Source organism: Clupea harengus, chromosome 10 (genome assembly GCF_900700415.2).
Source record: "Clupea harengus chromosome 10, Ch_v2.0.2, whole genome shotgun sequence".
NCBI classification, from domain to species: Eukaryota; Metazoa; Chordata; class Actinopteri; order Clupeiformes; family Clupeidae; genus Clupea; species Clupea harengus.
Genome location: NC_045161.1, coordinates 1,533,240 through 1,552,414, shown reverse-complemented (window position 1 = coordinate 1,552,414; position 19,175 = coordinate 1,533,240). Strand labels below are relative to the sequence as shown.

General features: G+C 40.1%; 2 protein-coding genes across 2 annotated transcripts; both read right to left on the bottom strand.

Moving 5' to 3' along the window:
- Positions 1-407: 407 nt before the first annotated feature.
- nrd1b (nardilysin b (N-arginine dibasic convertase)) lies at positions 408-13,627 on the bottom strand. The gene is made up of 30 exons (XM_031574943.2): positions 13,022-13,627; positions 12,683-12,908; positions 12,389-12,470; positions 11,931-12,084; positions 11,492-11,565; positions 11,277-11,372; positions 11,045-11,167; positions 10,480-10,537; positions 10,306-10,379; positions 10,027-10,096; positions 9,161-9,238; positions 8,956-9,076; positions 7,664-7,722; positions 7,481-7,535; positions 7,065-7,169; positions 6,558-6,681; positions 5,977-6,063; positions 5,733-5,852; positions 5,541-5,592; positions 4,565-4,715; positions 4,200-4,327; positions 3,747-3,909; positions 3,572-3,603; positions 3,145-3,283; positions 2,879-2,926; positions 2,746-2,798; positions 2,521-2,604; positions 2,206-2,413; positions 1,570-1,659; positions 408-1,347 (listed from the first exon to the last, which is right to left on the bottom strand). Exons 1-30 carry the CDS (start codon positions 13,198-13,200, stop codon positions 1,114-1,116), a joined length of 3,267 nt encoding a protein of 1,088 aa, XP_031430803.1. The 5' UTR covers positions 13,201-13,627; the 3' UTR covers positions 408-1,113.
- Positions 13,628-14,303: 676 nt separating this feature from the next.
- rab3b (RAB3B, member RAS oncogene family) lies at positions 14,304-19,130 on the bottom strand. The gene is made up of 5 exons (XM_012832304.3): positions 18,834-19,130; positions 18,116-18,340; positions 16,623-16,741; positions 15,917-16,041; positions 14,304-15,743 (listed from the first exon to the last, which is right to left on the bottom strand). Exons 2-5 carry the CDS (start codon positions 18,338-18,340, stop codon positions 15,556-15,558), a joined length of 657 nt encoding a protein of 218 aa, XP_012687758.1. The 5' UTR covers positions 18,834-19,130; the 3' UTR covers positions 14,304-15,555.
- Between the last annotated feature and the right edge of the window lie 45 nt (positions 19,131-19,175).

The window sequence follows — 19,175 nt, the reverse complement described above, 5'->3', positions numbered from 1 at the left end:
CATCCGATACATGTCCTGTACTCTACATTATGTTCTTTATGCAGGAAGGCCAGGCCTATCACTAACGCAACTTACCGTTTTCAACGACAGCGACTTTATTTCAGCTCCGGACATTTTAGACTGTACTAAATGTTAACGTTAGATTTGAGATAATTGTTACAATGTAGTCCTACGGTCAACTGAGAAATGTATTAATTATTCAGTGCGTGGATTGCAGTGTTGTCTTGGCAGCCAATAGATAGCCTTGACTACGGCATAGACAACAGCATTTATTTTCTTAAATTAACATTACTTAATTAAACATTTCTAATTACTTGCCATTCTTGCAAACATAATTTGTCACAGCCTATATGCTTGACAGAAAACTCAGCACTACAGCTACACAGACAGACCAATTATGATTGTTGTGTAGTTCTGCAAACTTTAATACATAATCTAAATATTACATTCTTACAGTAAATTGACTAAAACAGGTAGATGCCTTGAGAGAGGTCAGGATTAGAAAGTCCCTTAGATATAAAGTGAGCCAGGGTTAACCACAAAGTCGCCCATAGCCTATACTTTAGATTTACAATCTACAAAATGACCACAGCAGTGGATCATATAGTTATGATTTGGGTTTTCCCCAAATCCCACCCTTTTATGCAATACATATTTTTGCGTTGTTATCTACATAAAATATACAGTACTTCATAATGCCCTGAAGTTCCGGTACAACAACATAATACACAGGTTAGCAAAAATAAAAGGTTGAATGCTATTTAAGGAGTCATATGGAAAGACATATCAGTGATTTAAGACCACTTACAGTATATAGCCCAGCTGTTAGACTCTACCAGGCTAATACTGGTATGATTACTTTGCAATAATTCACAGCTTAGATGTTTTCATTTTCAGAAAATACTGCTGCAGCTTGTCAGTTATTCTTGCCCTCCACTGTGATTAAAGTCTGTCCAATTCCAGATACTTTCGCCATCATCATCATCAATTGCTATTTTATTATCTTGAGCATGTGTTAAAAGTAGTTCCAGTGGCTGGATCCTCTCTTCAGCAGAGTTAGACATGGGGGTAACAGTCAATATCCAACAACTGGTGAGGGAAAAACGATCGCTCTCATTTGAGAATCTTGTGATATGGGTAGAGGGTAAGAGATGCCGTGAATTTGCGGATGTCATCGACCATGGTGGCGTCTGGCAGCAGAGAAGAGGGCGGTATGAAGGTCAGTTTGGACACCTCTCCGTAGGCAGAGGTGGTGGAGGCTCTCTCTCCAATCAGATGTGCATTCAGGTCACAACTAGAATCCTCATCATCAGAAAAGTCACCCTCTGCCTCTCCAAAACCAACAACCTGAACAATAAGCAAAAGGGAAAGTTCAAATATGATAGATAGCAAAAACTAACAGCAACAAACAGTTCATAAAAGCACACCAAATGATAATGATTTCCCCATTCCAACAACATAAAATACTAATGATTTGATTTGAAAAGCCTTGAAAGTAAGCAGAGAGTGAATGGTTTCCATACACAGCACACACTCACACACACACACACACACACGTGTAGTACTCACGTGTACGCTCAGCCGCTTGCTCTCACTGTGCCTGTGTTCCATGAGCCAGGAGATGATGTCTGCTTTGGTAATGCGCTTCAGGGCTTCAATCTGTACACCAGACACAGACACGAAGGACATGATCTTCCAAAGGGAAAACTTAATGGAGAAACAATGGCCTTGTTCTACTGAAAAGTACGCTTTCGTTTTAGCTTTACTCTTCCTGAACATGAGACACTGTGCCTTTTTGAGACACTAGAACAATCTAGAAGCGATTCACAACACAGACACATCACATATCGGACTAAAGAAAAATTAAGTAAGCAACAACAAAAACAAATGTTGCTGTATTTCCAATCAGGAAAACAAAGCAAGCATGCACGGAGCAGGGAACATTGAACATGGGTAGCACAACTGCTTGTCATTTTCTATGCTTGGCAATATATTTATATATTTTCAAACCCATACTATAGTGAAATGTTTTAAAAGCTATACTTTAGAAACGTCTTAATCCATGCATGTGTTCATGAAACATGTGTTCATTTACAGATTTTGAGCAGTTACATAATTGGTGACCTGGTCCAAAATGAAAAGTTTGAAATACAGGCTGATACCAATTTTTTTTTTAACACATTCAAAGCACAGGCTCCTCCTTACCTCCTTGCTGAGTCGATCAAAGATATATTGCTGAGTAACGACTTCAAACCAGTTTCTATCCACCTCCTCACCCAGATGAGTGTCCTCACACTCCTTCAGCTTGATCAGGGCTGTCACTTGCATCTCATAAGCCTCATCGCTCATGTTCAGCAGATTCTCACCAAAACTCACAAGGAACTCCTCCACTTTGGACTCCACAAAATCAGTTCTATGACAGTGACAAAACTAATGATTTTAATGACTGTATTGTGCACTACTAACATTACACTCCTAATTTATTAAAATATTTAAAAAAAACAAAGGAAAGAAACTCACGAAAACTTTGTTGCTTGAGTCTCGACTGTAATAGAGAACCCTAGGACACCTGAGGTGTTTCGGCAGGTAGGGTACACCATATATCTGAAGGGACAGAGATGAGATTACTAGTGTGGCTAAGAGAATGATTATGATGGGTATTAGGCTTCAGAAATGACAACATTCTGCTGGCAAATAATACACCACTTCTACACTTAAATTAATTTGGGTAAATCATTGACTGACCCCAGTGTCTCCTTAGTTCTCAAGAAATCAAAGCAAGGTTCCTCCATGTGTGTCTGAAAAAAAGGGTTAGAAGAACCGTCATGGAAGTTTATATTTGGTGGGTCGACAGTGGATTATGGAACCTGGAACTCACCACAAGTAACTCCATCAGGGTGTGTTCCCATAAGTTCTTCCTGCCTGACTGGAGAGAACAAGAGAATAGACAGATGAGTTTCTGACATTTCAATACACGTGATCGTCCTGTGTACAAAAAAACCTCCAGAATATTCTTACTCCATTTGATTAGAAAAACCTTTATTAAACCAATGGACATTCAAGATGTGACTCCAACTTTAACTTCTTAGGCATAACTCTACATGATATAACTGAAAACAAACAGAAGCCCAGGGGCCTGTTTACCTGGTAGTACACCGTGACCTCAGAGTTGGCATCTCCCTTGTTGAGGGAGCGGACTTTACACAGGTGGTGTTTCTGCGGCAGCTCCACCACCCTAAACAGAACAGGAGCCTCCACTGTGAGCGGCTGGAACTGGAGTTTGCTGAAAGAAGGTCAGACAGAGATCAAAGCACTTCCAAACGGTCAGCCTGAACAGATGGGGACGAGAGGACACAGCCGTGGACTGCATGTCTTTGTTCTGCTTTTAGAAATAGAAAAATGGAATGAAAAAAAAAAAAAAAAACCCTCTACAGCCTGACAACCTGATACTGCCATGCTGTGATCTCTAATCAGACGGTCGGATATTTTCCCATTTGAACATATTTTTTATGTTCGGATATGTTCCCATTTGTTACAGATTCAATGGTAAAAGATGAACAAAATGACTTACTCGACTAAATACTGCAAGAACTCCTTGGATTCCTGGTGAATAAAGTAAATACAAATGTGAAGTAAATACAAATGTGAATTACATTTTTTGAAAATCTTTCAAACAGGTAAACAAAAAAGTTCCTTTGTTTCAATTCCATGATCAAGACAGGACACATTTGTGGAATGGAACTCACTGCACTGGTAAAGTTGCCCTGTACCAAGCCCTCCACATATAACTCCGATTTCAGACTTTTGACAAAGTTCATGAGGTCATCCACGCTCAGGCCGTCCATTATGGCCTGGTACTTTTGGACCACAGACCAGCGATAGTGCTCCAGAATCAGGAGGCGCACATCTCTGCCAGGGAGGCCAGGGAGAAAGAAGGAGAAGGGGAAAGGCAACAACAGCGAGGGAGGAATTAAGTGAGGGAGAGGAGGTGGAGGTGGAAAGGGGGGATTGACGAAAGGAGAAATAAGATACAAAGGGAAAAGGGAAGATAAAAGAATTTAGTTTGAATGAAGTGAGACTATTAAAGTGTATGTCCCTTATGTACATGTTAGTCTGGCACTCAATGAAGTGCACCTGATGTTGATTTGGGGTGTGACTTGCCACAATAGCAGGCACGTCTAAGGCAATGTCATACTCACTTGCCAAGTCTCTCAGGCTTGATGAGGATGTTGAAGTAGACCTTCTTCAGCTGCTCCACAAACATGCCAAACACATCTGGCGCTGCGCTGAAGTCAGCCAGGTAGTCCACTATCAGGTGGAGCAGCAGCTAAGAGCATACGGCAAAGATAACAGATCCACTCATTTATACACACAGCTGCATCAGTACAACTAAAGCAACTTACAGTTTGTGCTACAACATTATGTTCATTGAAAATAAATCTTCTGAGTTTCAGAACTACTCTGATTGAGTTGTTTGACTCAGTCGAAAATTCTTACTATTGTATGTAAATGTAAATGTGAATAATAATCCATGTATAAATCCAACGATCCAATCAATACATACAGGCAGTTTGTGGTTGAAGCCCTTCACACGGATGACCAAGCCATGCTCCCCTGCCACCAGCTTGTATTCTAGCTGAGCAACATCCGCATCATACGCCGGTTCGGCAAGGTTGTGCGCCAGCATGTTCACAAAGATGTCAAACAGCACCAGACTGTAAAGGGGAGGACAGGAGACAGACGTGTGGATGGATGGAATATGTTTACAATAAACATGCATGAAATGAAGATGGAATGTCAGATATAACCTAATGCCCTCCTCTGCTGAATAGTGAGTGTTTATATTAATGTCAGATATAACTTAATGCCCTCCTTGGCTGAATAGTAAGTGTTAGTATTAACTGTGCGGTCATCTCTGCCATCTACATATAAGAAACCAAATGATATGAAAGATGCCAAAGAGAAGCCATTTCAGATGTTCCAACTGGTTGTTGAACTTTCAATCAAAATGATTTTGATATGGCTGCAGTGAATATCCTGTACATTACCGCTGCAGTGTGTACATTTTTGTACACATAGAAAGTAATTCTAGATAGATTTTTAACCCATTTTCATGGGTTTTAAGAAAACATTTACATTTAGTCATTTAGCAGACGCTTTTATCCTAAGCGACTTACATATGTGCGACTTACAATGTATACACATTTTACATTTACACTGATAGCACACTGCACATCAGGAGCAATTAGGGGTTCAGTGTCTTGCTCAAGGACGCTTCGACCGGGAATCGGCCTTCTGATTACTAAACGACTTATTTACCTCCTGTACCACTGTCGCAAAACAAAGTGAAATGCGGCGTAATGACGTGTTTACTGCGTGATGGGCAATTGAAAAGTGACTACAATAGACTACTTAAGCACGATGCAATACATTTAATTTCTAATCCAATCAATGCGTTCCGAAGAAACAAGTCCATTTTCTCAAGTGATCTTTTGTCCATGACTGTATATATATTGTTTTGTGGGAGAACTAATACTCACTTTTCTGGGCTTTTCTGGATGATTGGGGAGAGCAGGTTAAAGCGCACGTATGCTGAAACAAGACAAACAGGGGCATTCAGTCATCCTCCTTTACATTTCGGAAGTGCTGTCGGTATGGCCTCTCATGAGAACACACACATACACAAGCATGAAGACACAAAGACACACTTCCAAAACCTTTCACATACACACCTTTAGGGATCTTGAACTTGTTGTCTTTCTTGAACCAGAGACACCCTTTCTTCGTGTTGAGGATTTTGACAGGGAATTCAGTGTCCGGGCAGTCTGATGCTTTCAGAGTGAAATCAGTAGCTGTGAAAAAAAAAGGTTACCTTTTAAACCGTTGATGCATATCTCTGAAATTAAGCTAAAATGCATTTAAAAGCAATTAACAGAAATCCTTATACGCCTCTTATTCAATAAAGGTCACACAGACCAATGAACTTGTTTTCAGCTGGAAGATGGAGGTCAGGGTTGAGTTCAAAGTCACTAGCCCAGCGATCCCTCCACTCCTGAGGTATATCTGCAAGGATGAAGAAAATGCAGTCTCATTAGGCAATCCACTGCAGGAAGTATATCAGGACTCCGGACACTTAGGAAATACTGTCAATAATTGTGTTCTCAGGACCGTAGCTCCAAAACATCTTTGGGTTCTAATAGCGCTTCTCTGAATTCCAGAAAGATTAGTAAAATGAAGAACAATTAACCACAAATCTTTACAGAGAGTTTATATGGAGAAGATTAAGAGATGGAGAGTTTGCATTAGATCGGAAGACACTGTATAACAACCACTTCTATTAGGCTTGCCATATGGAACACAACCACTTCTATTAGGCTTGCTATATGGAACACATTATTTTGTTTGTAATTAAACTTTTTATTTTCATAAAGCTAATTTATTTGTGATACATCCTGTTCATGGCCCACAATATTGCCTTCTTTGGTTTAACTTAAATGTGATTGAAGTTTTTGTCAAAGATTGTAGAGAACTCTGAAGAGGATTGCGATATAGCTGACCTTCCCCACTGTACTGGGCCCCAAACCACTTCTCCTTCATGTGACACTGGTTCTCATGCTCTGGAGACAGCAGGATCAGGTTGGCCTTCTCAGGGGTCATGAAGGCCAATGCAGCGTTGATGACCTAAGAGGGGAACCATAATTACTCCACACAGACCTTACTAAACTTGTAAACTAAACTATGTAACCCCTAGTAAGGCCATATTCAATAAAAAATTATCTGCAATTATTCGCTTAACACTTAACAAAAAATTATAAATGACAGTAATGTAACCTGTGAATGCTAAACATCCACACATTCAGTCATGCAATTGGTTAGGTTTGAATCTGTATAGCTGCAAACAGCCCCAGGTACAGTACTCAGCAACACAACTACCTCCTATTACAAATGAGCAGGTTTCAGGGCTATAAATGGTAGAGGTTGTTAGAGCCTCCCAGTAGCTGTGTAAGCCTCAATTGAAAGGAAGGAACCATCTTCTTGTGACTGGTGAATTGGTGTGACGTTACCTCTGGGTCATAATCAAACATCAGCTGATCTCCAGTCAGGAAGTCCTCTTTTGGAAAGAGGTGCATGTTCTCACAAATGTTCTCCACAAATTCGATTGGATCCGACTGTTCAAACAGATCACTGGTGTTAAAGAGATTAGATTAAGTCCACCTGGGTTCAGTGTTAAATGTCATCACACCTCTCTGGCTCTATCAGGTCATTATCTGAATTGTATGGATAATCTGGATGTTTATAATGTCAAATGTTACCGTCACAGCAGGAAATCTGACATACTAAAACTGAAGAAATGTTAGGCCTTTGCATGACACCTAGCCGTGAGTCAGAAACAGAGAGAAACCAGTTACCTGCTCCTGATAATGAAACTCACCATGACACCTAACTAACTGTGAGTCAGAAACAGAGAGAAACCAGATACCTGCTCCTGATAATGAAACTCATTCGCCTCCACCTTCTGAATTTCAGAATAAATCCTGAAGAGCATGAAGCAGACCTCCAATCAGAACACTGGTCAGCATTTATATATATTACAGAAACCCTGCCAATCTTTGCCTCTAATAGACACGTTCAAATGTTCTTTATGTCTATCACTTGAGCTAACCTTTCTTGTGGTCCAAGAATCTGCAGCATCTTCAGATACTGGAAGACCAAGTCAATCACCTACAGAGAATTGTACAGTATTCACATTATGATCAATGCAGGTTGGCATATATATATATATATATTAGTGCTGTCAAACGATTAAAATATTTAATCGCGATTAATCGCATTTTTGTCATAGTTAACTCAAAATTAATCGCGATTAATCGCAAATTTGTATCTATTCTAAATTGTATTTATTTATTTATTTTTCCCATCATTGTATTTTTATTTTACTGCCCTTATCAACATGGAAAAGTGGATTGGCTTGCTTTAAGCAAATGTTTTATTTTATTGAAAACCAACATTGCCAAACAGGGCGGTACAAAATAAAATGATAAAGTGCACATTTCAGGTAAACAAGGACTCAGCCTATAGTGCAGTTAAACCATGGCTTAATATTTTCTTTTTTTCAAGTTTGCTGGGAACATAGCAGTCAGGTCTCTTATTTCAGAAACAATGAACCGTAACAGTTAGGTTACCAATAAAAAGGTAAGCCTACTACTTCTTTGAATTTCAGCCAGCTGCCTGTTGACATTTTCAGACAACAGTGAAGCTCGCTTCTTTTGCACAATACAACTTTTAAAAGTAAACTTTCCATTCAGAAGCTTTTTATCATCCATTTCGCCGTATCGCGCTCACCATTCACTCAAACCGTAACGTTAGCTACTACACAGTTTGCGAGGCCAAAAAGGACGTTAATCTAAAAAAAAAAAAAAAAATAAAAAATAAAAAAAAAAAATTATAAAAAAAATAAATCGCGTTAATCTCGCGATAAAAAAATTAACGGCGTTAAATGGGTTTGCGTTAACGCCGTTTAAAACGCGTTAAACTGACAGCACCTAATATATATATTATTATATATATTATAATATATATATAATATATATAATAACACATACATACATACCATACATTACATACATACATACATACAGTACCGTCAAAAGTTTGGACACATCTTTCATTTTTTGAGAAGTGTTTTCTTTACTTTTATTATTTTCTACATTGTAGATTTATACTGAAGACATTTTAACTACAAAAGAACACATATGGAATGATGTACTAAACAAAAAAAGTTTGACCTACCATGTAGAAAATAATAAAATCAAAGAAAAATCTTCTCAAAAAATGAGAAGGTGTGTCCAAACTTTTGACTGGTACTGTGTATATATATATATATATATATAGTATATATAAACATCAACAATTATTTCACCATAACACCATACTTTCTGCATATTAATTCCACACCTCATAGACTTTCCGGAAGCCCTCATTGGTCAAGGTAATGGATATGGAGAAGATGGAGTACGTGGTGTTCTGATCGAAGCCGGTCTCACTGTTCCCTCCAAACAGAGCCAAGGCCCAACACCTACAGAGGCCATCTACATTTTAACATGACTGAGAAATCTGACATCAATTTGCACAGTTTTTAGTAAATACATGTGGGACTTACCTCTTCCTTAATTGGGAGAGGATGCCTCCAGTGCCTTCGTGGCCGATCAGCCAAGATATATAGTGCAGGGGCTTTACTCTACAGGGGGAAACACACACACAGCGTACAGGGTGATCAGGATGTCCTTCGGTAGTCATAGGAATGATTCAAAAGTCAGATTTCTTGGCCAAAGTAAGCATTGATTGTATTATATCAAATACATGTAACCGGTGTTTGCTCTCTCTCTCTCTCTGTGGACATAACTGTTGATCTCTTGTTCAAAAACCAGATGTATTTGGCCACTACGTGCATCTTGAGCAGATCTACAGTACAGTACACCTCTCTAACACGGTCACTGTATACTGAGCATGGGAAAGCACAAGTATGTAGCCTCTCAGTAAATCATTCTGTTGAGTTAAATCATGAAATACGTTGCCGAGATAAATCAGAAAAGCTGTGAGCAATGACGGATAGCATTGTGATTATTACAAAATGTAATTGGTTGCATTAGATTTCACACACTTTGTTGACACCTGCTGGAGAAACCATGAAATTAAACATGACTGACTAAGGTCTTAACACACAATTCTTCGCACTAGGAAACCATCAAACAGAACTACATCCAATTCTGAACGGAACACTCAGAAATTGTGTTGAACCTAAAGAGTAGACTTTGCATCTTCCAACAGACTCATGTGCATCAAAGTAGAGCCCATTGTGTCCACGTTTGATCTGGATGTGAATTTCATGAAATGTGTAAATCAGGTAAATCAGGCATTCAGACCTCATGTCATCATTCCATGGCCACCCCTGTTCCAAATAGTCAACCAATGAATCAGCCAACCAAACCATTGTAATCAAGGATGAAAAGGCCTTTGATAACGTACCTATAGTGAATGGCCTGGGGGGGTAACGCCCAGGTGATGCTGAGAGCGTGGACCTTCCTCACAGGCACCACTGCAACACACACACACACCACACACACACACACACACCACACACACCACACACACACACACTTAGCTTTAATGTATGCTCAGATCACACACACACACACACAATGCTGATAATCTTGTCATGTCACTGATGTCATTTGTCTCTCTTTATTTTCCTTTCACTCAAAACTAGCAGTTCTGTCCAGTGATGAAATGAGGGTTATACAGTACCTCTGTAGACCTGGTTGAAGACTGATGTGTGAAAAGGGTCTTGAAGGTGGGAGAAGTCAGGCTGAGGTTTTCCACTGCCGTGATGGAAACAACAACGACAAAAACATAGTCAGCAGTCAGCATATCAAGACCTCTAAATCTGCCTTTACCATAGCAATGCTGATGGGCACTTACTTGTTTGGGATTTGCCTGAAGATCTCCCTGACCCATTCCTCAAGCGTGTCCAGCTTCTCTGCGGAGAGAGAGGCAGCAGGAGCAGACAGGTCACGCACAACTCACACCAGGCAATACTGACTGTTTTCTACTCACTCCTTCCTGATACAAGACTTGTGATACTTAATACATTAATCAGGTTAACACAAAACACAGGGCACGACATCTTTCTTTCAAGATGCCATTAGGTGTTCATCCTTAAAAAGGTACAGTCCGTGATTCTGGAGAATAGTCGATGATATTTGACACCCCTCTCTTCCATCCTCCTAAAGCAATGTGTTGCTTTACTGAAATAGTAAGTGTATGGCTTGGTCTGAGCCACATTGTTTGATTCCCTTTTACAGAGGCAGGACTGTTTGGGACCACCAAACAAAAGTGTGCGTACAGAACGGACTGCCGGAGGACTGCGAGGAGCAATTGGCTGAATTTGGATTAGAATATAGCAGACTGACGCCTTTAAGCCATACATCCCCATTCAGGTGTTCAAAATTCAGTAGGTTTCTTCTACTGATCTTGGATTTATTACCTCTGGACTGGACAGTGAGAGTCATGTAATGGGCGGAGTAATATCTCTTCCAGAATTCCCGTAGACGCTTGTAGGTGTTAATACCACTCTTCTTAGGTTCATGTTTTAGTGTCTGAGCATTTCCTGACAAAAAAAAAAACCAAACAAACAAATAAATAAATAAATAAATAAAAAAAACAGTTACAGCATCAAGGTAACAAAGGTGCAAGCGCCCACTTCCATAGCAACTCACCCCAGCAGAATTTGCTCATCACATGGTTGGGCTTGGCCAGACTTCCAAACAGCATTTCTTTCCTATGACTATCTGACGGCCGAGCTAGCTGGTACTCTGCAAAGCAGCACAATATTCATAAAGAGCAGAGACAGCAGAGACAGCAGAGACAGCAGAGACATGCAGAGCCTGCTATCCATATGCAGAGATCATCTTAGTTTGCAGTACACACTCACCACTATCAACAGCCTCTACTTCCCTATCAACAGCATCCTCAATCATCAGAGGACAAATGAAGAACTGTGCCCACCTGTGGACAAAGACAAAAATTCAGTTCAGTGGCAATAAAAAGATACATTTCTTAGGCGTAATTCTGCTATGAGAAATAGTTTTTTTTACGATACTAAATGTAGCCATCTAAAAAATGGAACTCTGTAAAACTAAACATTTCAAAAGAGATCAGGTCATTCATCAAAAACACAAGCATCACTATCTGCTTTTTTATGGTTTTATATGTTCACAGTAAAAAAGTGTCAACAATAGCCATGTTGGCTTGAAGAAGTTGGTAAAACATCAGTGGATGTCAATACACATTACGTATGAGATATGGGCAGGCATCATTTTTCCAGAAATTGAACAAGATGAAAGTCCCTTGAACTTCAGTCAGTGCCCCACCTGTCCAAAGCCTCTCTGAAGTACTTTCTCTGGACATCGAACTGGAAGATGGTTCTCTCACAGTCAGTCGAGGCATTGTCACTTCCACCGTGTTTCTTCAGGAAGGCGTCAAAGCCATTCTCAGCCGGGTACTTTTCACTGCCCATAAACACCACTAAGAAAGAATTGTACAGTTGTATTTAGGTTATTTTTCCTTTTCTTTTTCCATTTTCTATGATTTCACAGCGGTGTATGCTAAAACAACAAATAATAAAAGGCAAATAATCATGCCACACCAACATGTATTGCAGGATATTCTCAATCATTTGAAGATATTTTGATAGAATATTTTATAGATAGGATGCTGACATAACCACACAGATCATAATGAAGACCTATATTTCAATTTGCCATGGTTGCTAAACCCACCATCTTGGTGTTGTTCATAAAAACTGTCAGTCCAGGAGAGAGATACTCACTATGTTCAAGGAAATGCGCTAGGCCAGGCAGGTCATCAGGGTCACTGAAGCTGCCGACGGCAATACACAGGGCTGCTGCCGACTGGGAGAAAGCAGATACAGCTAATTAACACACTTCACTTCAAATGCATGTGAGGGCAGGACCAACATTTTGTTACAGTGGTATGTTTATGAGGAAGATGGTAACAAAAAGGATCATGGGAAAAGACATCGGGAAATTAAATGTTTTGTTCTTAGCTTTTGGCAGTAAGCAACCCATAGCCAGGTAAATAATGGATCACTGAAAGAGCTAACCTGTTTCTCAGAGCTGCCACTCTTTGCATCACCACACTTTGGTCTCTGTTCTTCAGAAGTATCCACAGAACAACCTCCCTCTTCAGAACTCAGACCCTCTCCAGAGTCACCATCGTCATCTTCAACACTCTCTTCCTCATCCTCGTCAGTCTCCTCTGCTGGTTCACTGGTTCTGCTGAGATCTGATATGAGAAGTGCTCGCAGTCCATTAGTCAGTTCTATGTACCTGTGAACACGAACGAAGAAATAGAGGTCAGGAGAGCACTGTTTCATAGACATAAAATTGAATGGCAGGCTGACAGAGCGATGAAGAATAATTTCAGCAAATGTAAAGGTTACCTGTACTTCTTGGGGTCACTAGGGGATTTCATAATTTCAAGATCTCCCAAGTCATCCTCCACAGTCTCTGTTCCATCCTCTCTAGACTGAACCTTGAGATTGGGTGGCGGCTCCCCTCCACCTGCTTCCAGACCGGACTCTTGAATGGAAGAACTGGCAGAAGTTTTGCATTTATTCATTCTGAAAAACGTTCCGACTTTGAAAGTGCTGAATCGCAATCATGAGGGGAAAAGACTTCTTATCCTGGAAGGTACGCTGGACGGTTATATGCATAGAGCCAGTTGCAACATGAGCGATAGGCTACGATTGGCTACTTTTACAATTTATCGAGTGATATTTTCTGACCATTTCTTGAGCTAACTTGTTGAGAGACGTTAACTTCCGCGGATGACTAAATAATCTCACTGATAATATCACGTAAGAAATCACTGCAATACTAGAACGGTTACTGTAATCCTACCACAGACCAACAAATGTTACTAAATAATTATCTTAGTCAACTTTGGGCCCGCACACCCGGTAAACTCTTCTATTCATTGCAATGTCCAGCCTACTCGTTTACAATGTTCGTATGCTGCGTCAACCAAACCACTGAAGCCAATGTTGAGGATATTCGAGTAAGAGAGTCTGTGATTGGTTGCGACAGGTCGACCACAGAACAAGTCCTCGCCTGACTGGTATTTAGACTTGGATTTGTACACTCCGTTGACAAATAGCTGTACATCAACTTACCGTAAGCTTGTTAGACCCAAGCGAATGTTTTAAATAGGCGCTCTAACATAAATGCATTATGTGAAGAACCACACGTAACCCAAGGCAACCAGGGGAAACCACTCATAGCCTTCTACAAGCTCAAATGTTTTGTTTTACTTTAATAGTCTTTTTCTATAAGCCTATCTACCCGAAAGGAGTAGGCCTATTTTACCATAGCCTATAAAAACAAGGCCCAGAAGTTAAGTTGAGTAGGCCTACAATTAATTCTGTGACATGAATAAGCCTACTTACCTCGACTTAAAACACCAACATGTCAAGTACATTTTCAGTTTAAATTAAACCACGATGTAAAGTAGCCTAAACCAAAAGATGCATATAAAACATCTGTGGTTGACTGTAAGATGTTAACGCTGATCTTCGTTACATGTTCTTGACGGCTCGCTCAAATTGATCAGACAATTATGATAAATAATGGGTATTGTGACGCATTAATTGCAACAAGTTCTTGAAAAGATTTTGGAATCCTTGTTGCATCTGCCTTGAACATGAATTGTGAAGGGCTCAGATAGAGATTTGTGCTTTTTATTTTTGCAAATTGCACTTGAAATGTACATTCACACTGATTTTATAATCACTTCGTGCCCGTTTAACCCATCTATGAGTCAACAGTTACTGACGAGGTGCTACCATAGCCTACGTGTAGGCTACAGTTTATGCATTGCAACAGCATAAAAAATAAAACTCTACCTAGGTACGACCATTATAATACAATATTAAGATCCAAAATATGTCAGTTAAAAATTCACTTATAAACAATCACATCATAGCCTATCAGACACAACAACTGTTATGATTGTTAATAATATATAATTCATATATATATATAATATTATCGTTGGTTAGGCGATTTAGCTATGAACTCACATATTTAAGACAGGTGGCATAACGGGTAGTGAGAAGCAGTTCACTATTTTGCAATAATTAGAAATTGACACAGCCTACTGTCAGCACAATGTTTGATTAATATAAAATAGTTTGAATAGAGTGAACTTTACATGGCCAATTTTAATATTGTCTTAACACTCGGCTACATTCATATACATATTGTTTGACAAATACAGAGTGCTGCTCATTTCTGTAAAACACTCTTTTTTTTAAGTAGATCTAATTGATTCACATGACTGTTAAACATTACTATTACAAGACTCATTGTATACAACATTGTTTGCAGTGTTCGAAAGTCTTAAAACACTTAGTGTACCAGCAAAGTGAGAAGCACGTGCCCTTCACTGAACATTAATGGCAAATCACATCAAAACCACCCTGAACAGAATTAGTTCATAAAGCTGCAAAACACATTGTCCATTCTGCAGTTGTGCTGAGTTAATGTCAGTGTGTCTGAATAGATTAAACAACTTTTTATGTTCCAAACAGAGTGCTGTAATCATGTATTTCACATCTAAGCTTTCATTTCCTGCGTTAAGCTCAGTTGGGCAAGCAGCCATTGGTATTCTTATGAGTGCCAATTAAGCTAAAGTCATGTAACAAGGTAACTGCGCTGTAACATGTTGTGAGTAATGAATTGATGTGCAGTGGCAGTGAACACTCTCCACGGAGAGAAGCTGTATTGTGCTTCAACAGTTGACTCTGCTTTGAGCCGCATCATGTTTAGACTAGAGGTCAGATGAGAGGTTAGAAATGCACTCATGTGCAGTGTAAGAGAATGACAATGTGAATCACAACGCGGACTGAGGAGAAGGAGAGGGGGGGGGGGGGGGGAGGGGTTGGCCAGAGAGGCCGTGCTATAAGAGGTAGTAGGCTCAGCAGCAGTTCTGAGGTAGTTGTGGAGGCTTGTCGGTGAGCCGAGTGTTCTTCGCACCACCAGTGACAATAGCAGGGTCAGTGTCCACCCGTTCTGACATCTTCACACAGATAATGTCGACCAGACGTTCAAACACCTGCCGGACATTGATGTTTTCTTTGGCACTGGTCTCGTAATACTCAAAACCTGCAGACAACAGTCAAAATCACTCTCAGACAGTTGACACATTATATCTGCTAATAGTAGTACTGTAGTTACTGTTCCACGCTTACGTTAAAGTACCAATAAATGAGCCCTTCACCTTCATGGTGCTGATGCCACCAATGTTGTAAAGATGTACAATCAGTCAACAAACGTACCTAGTTGTTCAGCTAAGTGTCTGCCCTTTTCTGGGGGCACCACTCTCTCGTCATCCATGTCACACTTGTTGCCAGCGAGTATCACTTGAGCATTATCCCATGAATATGTTTTAATCTGTGTAGCCCTGAAAAAAAAAGCAGTTTAACAAGTTGTTTTAAAATACAATAAATCCTATCGGCTTCAACTGACACACTCATTAACGTGAGTTGCAAAAAGGTAGGGGTTTTGTAAACCTAAAGTGTTTTAGACAGAGCTAGCCCAGAGTTAGCCTACATTTTGCTCTTTTCAAATTCATATCAATCTGCACTAGGACCCAGACAAATAGAATGAAACCTTACAATGGTGCACAGTACTTCTGCACTCAATGGGAGCAGAGATCAAGGAAAGATCATCTTCAAATGTGATATTAGATATTTCAATGCATATACAGTTGTATCCCATATTAAGCAGACCAATCCTTGAATATATTCCAGAAAATGTCCTATGGCCATTCCATTTCAATCATAGTTAAATTAAGTTTGATTTACTTTAAAATTTGATTGTACAACATATACACCTTGGTGCTTGAACTAAACTAGAGGTATATCAAGCATCCGAGGAGAGAAGGCTACACAAGGCTATACAAGAATGAATGTCCCTTTTTTAGCTTGACATGTTTACCAGTACTATCCAGTGGAATGCAGAATGCAGATTCAGCACACTCACCAGTCTTGCACGGCATTAAAGGACTCTTCGTTAGTGATGTCGTACATGAGGATGAAGCCCATGGCTCCTCTATAGTAGGCTGTGGTGATTGTTCTGTACCTCTCCTGGCCTGCTGTGTCCTATGGCAACACAAGCACAAGTGGATTCACATTAGCATGGGATATGCAGGGTTAATCTCTAATGTCACTAATGAGCCACATAACGTCTGCTTGATGTCGGTGAAAAAAACAAAACTCTAAATATACTGTATCTTCAGTATGAGTTAATTTATCAGAGCAGTCAAATCCTCTCTCAGCCACAGAATCATAAATGTCTTTTCTTTCATAGAGAAAGAATCAAAATAGAAAAGACAACAAAAATTCATCCCAATTAAGACTGGAAACTCAACCCTCACAGACAGATGTGTGAGTTTACGCCATCATTACGCCAGAATGGTAAATAACACATGCATCCCTCCACACTCTGTCATGGTAATCATCATCAAGGTAGTGACTGAGGCTGACAGCTACACCCCCGTGTCTATAGTTGCAGCCATATGGGAGGCCAAGAGGATAAGCATGTGTGACACGGGTTCACTGCTGGTGGTGTCATTCATTTACATGCTGTGAATATCACCGATCTCACGTTCCTCCCTTTGTATCTCACTTATCTCTCTTAAGACTCTCCCAAACTGTTGGTTTCATGCCTTCATCTCATGCATTGGAAACTAAATGTCTCAAATGCAGTGCCTGTGATACTAACATGTTCTGCCTTTTCAATATCTGTGACTCTGTGTAGCCTACTTTCATTTGAAAAAGAAACGAAATATATTTTAAGATAAAATACATTTGAAAATACATGTTTGGTAACCTGACTGCTTTCGCAATGTTAAATTGTGCTCAGAGTTCATGTTTGTGTTATGATTATATGCCACACTGGATTGAATGGATACAGTGCACCAAGACTGACTGGTCTCCTTCAGTTGGCTTGGCTCTATGACACATATCCTCCTGGTCTCATCCTTTTTTCGACACCAGAGATTATGCTGCTTGATCAATCACCACTGATTTCAGCTCTGTACTGAAACAAAAATGTTTACTCCAGTGGCTTCTGTGGCACTTGTGTGCTCTAGAAATGCCCCGCCCCTTTGCCCTTCTGGGGCCACTCTAATTGGTTCAGAGCATTGCTTTGCCAGGGAGCAGCAAGAAGTGTTGCTTCCATGACAACCACTGCTGTCGATGATGCAAGCACAGAAGGAGCTCGCACCATCCCTCCTTTCCTAAGGAAAATGGCTCTGCTCAAGCACCAGACACAGCAGCATCTTTTCCGCTCTCCGTTTCACTGAAGTCTTGAGAACAGTCTGGCAACAAAAGGTCAAAAATCCTTGTTTCTCTCAGTAAATAAATCCATCAAGCAGGGGGTAATACGTGCAAGGTGTGTCTGACATCTATACATGCGAGCATGACAAACATAGAACATCAAACGCAAGTTCATCACACAGCTGATAAACTCACCCATATTTGAAGCTTGACCCTTTTGTCGTTCCTGTAAACGGTCTTCACCTTAAAATCAATACCCACAGTGCTAACGAAGGAGTTGTTGAATGTGTCATCGGCGTATCGGAACAGAAAACTTGTTTTTCCAACACTGCTATTGCCAATAATAAGCAGTTTGAACATGTAGTCAAAGTTCTGATCCGATCCATCTCTCTGCCCAAAGCGTTGGTCTGCCTTTGCCATCTGTGGGCAGATTAGGCGTTAGTCTTGGAATTTGGCTAATTGCCCCAAAAGCAATTATGAAAATAATACAGTAGGCCTATACAATGCACATAGCCTTTCTTTAGGTAATGAGTGATCGAGTTCTCTCTTTACAGATGCAGGAGTCGTGGACCTGTGCAACCAGCAGACATTTGCGTCAGAGCTCTCGAATCGATTAAACAGATTGGACTACAGGTGCGTTGTATAGAAAACGTGAGTGAACCAGTAAAATAACCTAATTATGATGTTTTACACTAATCCATTCTACGGTGGCCATACATTTGAAATTGGAGTTCTTTTTGCAAGCGATAAAGCCTTGCCTATTTACCATTCAGTGGCACAAATAATTCCGCACAAATACGGTTCTCTCTTGGTATAAAGAAAAGCCTATCAGGTGAACGGCAGGCACAATCAGATAATCAGATTTTTCATTTGTATCGCAAAAAGGTCTGTTTACATATATATCAATCCTTACCTTTTGCTGAACAGATACCCTTTTCAAAGGTGGGCGTACAACAGGCGCGACCGAACTGTAAGCTACCTGATGTTGCGTTGCCACCGGCTTCTACCGTTCGTTTCAGTTGCCTTCCGGTATCTTGTCTGTGCGCTTGGTCTGATTCAATCTTTATCAATTGCAGTCAACAGTGTTATTTTTGGAGCCAATACAGCCGGAATTTGTGAGCAGACACGGCGACTGTGTTAAAAGATTCAATCCTGTATGATGACACCTTATTCACATGAGGTGGAGCTAAGAGAGGGCAAAATGCTAAATCTTTACTATTGCCTTCATGAATTAAATCTGACTGCTTGTTGGGTT